Raw genomic sequence first — 4,613 nt, forward strand, 5'->3', positions numbered from 1 at the left:
AAAGGGAAATCTATTTTGTATTTTACATTTGAAATAACAAATCAAAAAAGTATTTGCATATTGTATTTAAATACTTTTAAAAAACTATCTCTGCTTAAAATGTTAAAATTCGAAATAATTGTTTTTAATCTGCACATACATTTGTTACTACGATAAATGAAAATGTTAGTGTAATTTATCAGAAAAAATTCATTATCATATCCGTTACTCCCGTGCAGCCAAGTCCGTTATCTTATGTAACATTTTTAAACATTTGCGTGAGTGTTATAAAAAGTCAAAAAATCCCTTTTTACGATAGTGAAAGCATTTGTCTTAGTTTTTAATTAACATGAAAGCAAAAGCGCAAAATACATATTTTTGTTTTTCCAGAATTTACTCGCAAAATTTTTTATATTCGCCTCGTTGCTCCTATGCCAAATCTTGGCTAAACCAATGGATTGTTATTATGGTCCAAGGGGATCGCTGACCGTAACATGTTTTAACGCCGTCCCGACGTCTTTCCTATCTACCGATTACCGTTTCAGCCCGGACGACAAAATTTTAAAATGCGTTAGTTGCAATCTGGCCAAAATACTGAGCAACACCTTTGATCTATGCAACAATGAAATTGAAATTCTCGACATTTCAAACAGCAAAATCCGAACGTTGGAAAAGGAGTCGTTCGTTGGTTTGATTCATATGACGACCCTCATTATGCAGAACAATTTTATTGAACTCATAGTTCCCGAAACGTTTCAAGGAGTAAAGCGTTTAGAACAACTGGACGTGTCCAATAATTCGCTAAAGAGTTTGGTAAACGGCAGTTTTCAGGAGCTGAAATATCTGAAGAAGTTGAATGTGAGCTACAACAAAATTGTGAATATTGAATCAGGTGCTTTCATTGGTCTCAACGCACTGGAAGAATTGTATTTAGATCACAATTTCATCGAAAATATTTGCGGCGACTTCGCTCCTTTGGCTAACGTTCAAATCATGAAGTTTCAACACAATAAAATTAAAATTGATAGTTTCTGTTTCACCAGCAATCCAACGCTACGTGATCTTGATCTGAGCGAAAACGACATCAAGGTTTTACCGCCTCACGCATTTAAGTCATTGACCCATTTAGAACGATTGAACCTTTCGTTCAATGGTATAGAAGTCATAGATCCGGATTCGTTTTTGAATCTGTACTTTTTGGAGGTGCTCAGTCTGAAATCCAACCACATCTTCGATATACATAGGAAATTATTCAGAGGTCTGCATCTTCTCCGCGATCTGGACCTTTCAAACAACTCCATATCCGATTTTAAAACCGGATACTTCAGTGGCATGCCAGAACTTCGACATCTCAATTTGTCTTACAACAAAATCGAATACTTAGAAAAGACTGGTATTCTTTCCCTTCCAAATCTGGGCGAACTCGATTTTAAAAACAATAGCATTCGAGATATAGATTATAAGATAATCGTGTCACATTTACCAAGACTAACTCACATGGACATCACGAATAATCCTCTACACTGTTCAATTGTTCCGAAAATTATTAAATATTTCGAGACAGATTACATTACCCTCCTTATCAGCAATTCTTCTGAGCCTTGTACCGAAAAACCTTTAGAAGAAGTCGACACAACATCTGAGGAAGCTTATGAAACCTCCGTATACGTTGATATGCATCGAGGTGATATCGTAGCTTTGTATATCCTTGTTTCAATCGTTCTAATATGCATCATTGCCTTGTTCTACCTCCAATATCGCAGTTACAGATTGGAAAGGAACAGAAATTGTGCAAATAATTACCACGACGCTCCACTGATATGCTCAAGTGATTTAGAGTCGAGGGAACGGGGCGATTACTAGCATTTCAACATTAATTCTTTTAATGTGTCCATAAAAATACTCCAAGCGAGTTCAAAGATGGAAAGGAAGACCAGGCAGTGGCATGAGGTTGTGCTTCTTCCTTATCACAAAGAATATTTGTACTTATGTATATCTGTTGGTTGTTACACACAAATGTATTTTATTAAAAACTTCTCTTATCAGAATTGTTTTATTTATTGTCTTCTTCGTAAATGTTTTTATTATTAGCTGAAATTTATCTTTCAAACTGACAGTATCATCTCTAATAGCTCACAATGTCTTCATTTAATTCTTTAATTAAATGTGTTTATTAATAACTCTATCAATGGCGGGTCGCAAGAATGTTACTTACTAAAGTTTAAATTATGATATCATATTAAGAAACTCTACTAAACTGATTGTTTTATGAAATGGAAGAAGACCCATATTCTTTGTGATCTTAAGCTGTAATCGCTACTTTAACCTTAATTCCAAATCTTTGTAAGGTTAACGTAATGAAGATAATTTATTCAATTACTAAAAGTTTTAAGAAATAGATAATGACTACAATTACTTTCACATATCAGAGGAGTTATTGGGTCCTGCGTCTCTCCCTTCCCCTAATGGAACCAAGTAAAAACCTTGTTATAACCCCCCCTATCTCACCTCATCTAAATTTGTGTCAAAAGTCGACCCTTTCGGGTTCTTACGCCTTATAGAGTATGTGCTAATGATACAGCGCATTATAAAGGATTTTTTTATTGGGTCCTGCGGTCCCCCTTGGATCCTGGAAGGTCCAAACCTTCACCCTCTTCCGCTCATCGATTGTTACGCCACTGTGTCACGAAAATGACCATACACCTAGTGTAAACATACTGATTAAAAATAATACACCACTTCGGGATTCCATGCTTTTACTGATGCGATAAAATTATCGAAACCGTATGTACAAACACGTATTTAGTTCTAGGATTTCGGTCGCTCGGATGCGATATACCCCCAAACGTCCTTAACCCAATTCGGTGGGGCCAGAAGATTTTAAACAGGCCGGAGTTTATTGTGGGGGTGGTTTAGTTTAGCATCCATTTCATTCCACAAGCGATCGCGGCAGCAGCAGGTGGTGAGTATTGATCTCACCGATTCCAGGTTAGTCCCGTTGTGCGCTCCTGCTTGCACGGCCCAAGACTGTTTCATTCATAATACATTTTCAAGGGCGCTAAGTGTCTTACCTAGTTATATATCAAAACACTGCAACACAGTAAAATAATCTATAATCAAAAATTGCATGATACNTTGTGCCTTTTTGTCGCTCGTTCCGCGCTCTCGCTTGCACTTCAAGCCTTAAATGGAACGCCTCAGAGCGAGGTAACGCCGCATGAGTCATGTTTTTTCGTGCGTGCAGCCGGCTCCATCGAATTATAAGACGTTGTCACGTCAAAAACAGAACCCTCTCAGAAAATATGTTTGATTTTTGGTAGCTCAAAGTGTTTTTTTAAGTTCGTGTAAATTCCATCCGAAATACACTAACGACTCACTGAATTAGTGGTGTGCAAAACCAGGAACTGGGTTCGATTCCCGTTTATTTAAGGTTATTTCTAGCGGTAAAGTTAATTAAAAAAAATATTAATTTACACTAATGACTTTCTAAAGGTACGTAAAAATTCCGTTCTATATATTTGGGACATTTAAAATTGGCATAACCCACAATAAAACTGTCGCGTTTGTGGGATGTGGGTTATTCTACTTTTAGGGAAATGCGAAGATTAGTTCAGGACAGGAAATAGTGGAGATGCGTGTCCAATCAGCCTTAGGACTAATAACCTTACGATGTAAATGATTAGTAAGTGAAGGTCTATATTGGACGGAATTTACGTATGTTAGGTAATAAAAATCGTTGGGAGGGAATTTACGTTTTCCGAATAAAACAGAACCCTCTTTGCTAAATTCGATTTTGAGTTGCTCTATATATTTTCAAATGTATGTAGTTTCAAGCCAGTTTTGCTACAATTTATTCTTTGTAATATTTCATTTTGTGGTCCATTTCAAACGTGTTAAAAATGTATTTCATTCTTCGCTACACGAACTTGCATTCCATTGTTTCGTACGAAAATCTCACGGGAAATATTTGCATATTTTTCCCTTTACGTGCCTTTTCCACTACGCGACATTGCAGCTCTACACGTTTTCCCGTTTATATTTTCATTTTTTATCTTTATTCTACCTACCGGCAAATATTTGCAAAGTGCACGATAAAATGTTTAGAGTTAAACTAATTACTATATATGCCCTGCGTTTGTAAAATAATTTACAACTTCTTATAATGATTTGTTTTGGTTTGGATTACTTTCAGACGTAAAGCGTGAAGACTCCTCTTTCTATTCAAACTGGAGGACGAATCCGAAGGGGCATCGATGATGTCCCTGGACCCGGAGGACATCGCACCCCCTCCTTTACCGGCCAGGTATCGACTAAGGGACCTTTTGTTAGGTGAATTTGGATTCAATGACGATGGGGAAAGGTAAGACGTTTATATAAACTTATTATTAATTATTAATAAATTTTTTATAGATACGTTACTTAAAATATTGACATATTCAAATCATTTTACTGCAAATTATAACCTGGGGAATACGACACTTTCAAATCACTTAAGAATAAGTGATCGATCTTTCACTATTTGTCTACTGTCTTCCATATTCCTAGATTAGATTACCTTTCTGGGTCTTTTTCAAAAATCTTATATATGCAACTTTAGTCAATAGACTTTTAGTGTAAAAACAATAAAAAAGTTA

The 4,613-nt window shown here is 36.1% G+C and overlaps 1 protein-coding gene across 1 annotated transcript in view; it reads left to right on the forward strand.

The window, feature by feature from the left end:
* Positions 1-2,024, forward strand: part of LOC108744179 (SLIT and NTRK-like protein 6) — a 4,560-nt gene extending 2,536 nt beyond the window's left edge. Inside the window, exon 2 of the mRNA XM_018479806.2 lies at positions 370-2,024. Within this exon, the coding sequence (XP_018335308.2) occupies positions 370-1,842 (1,473 nt within the window). The 3' untranslated portion in view covers positions 1,843-2,024. The remainder of the gene's footprint in view (positions 1-369) is intronic.
* The last annotated feature ends 2,589 nt before the right edge of the window (positions 2,025-4,613 follow it).

This window comes from Agrilus planipennis, unplaced genomic scaffold, assembly GCF_000699045.2.
Source record: "Agrilus planipennis isolate EAB-ADULT unplaced genomic scaffold, Apla_2.0 scaffold13, whole genome shotgun sequence".
NCBI lineage: Eukaryota > Metazoa > Arthropoda > Insecta > Coleoptera > Buprestidae > Agrilus > Agrilus planipennis.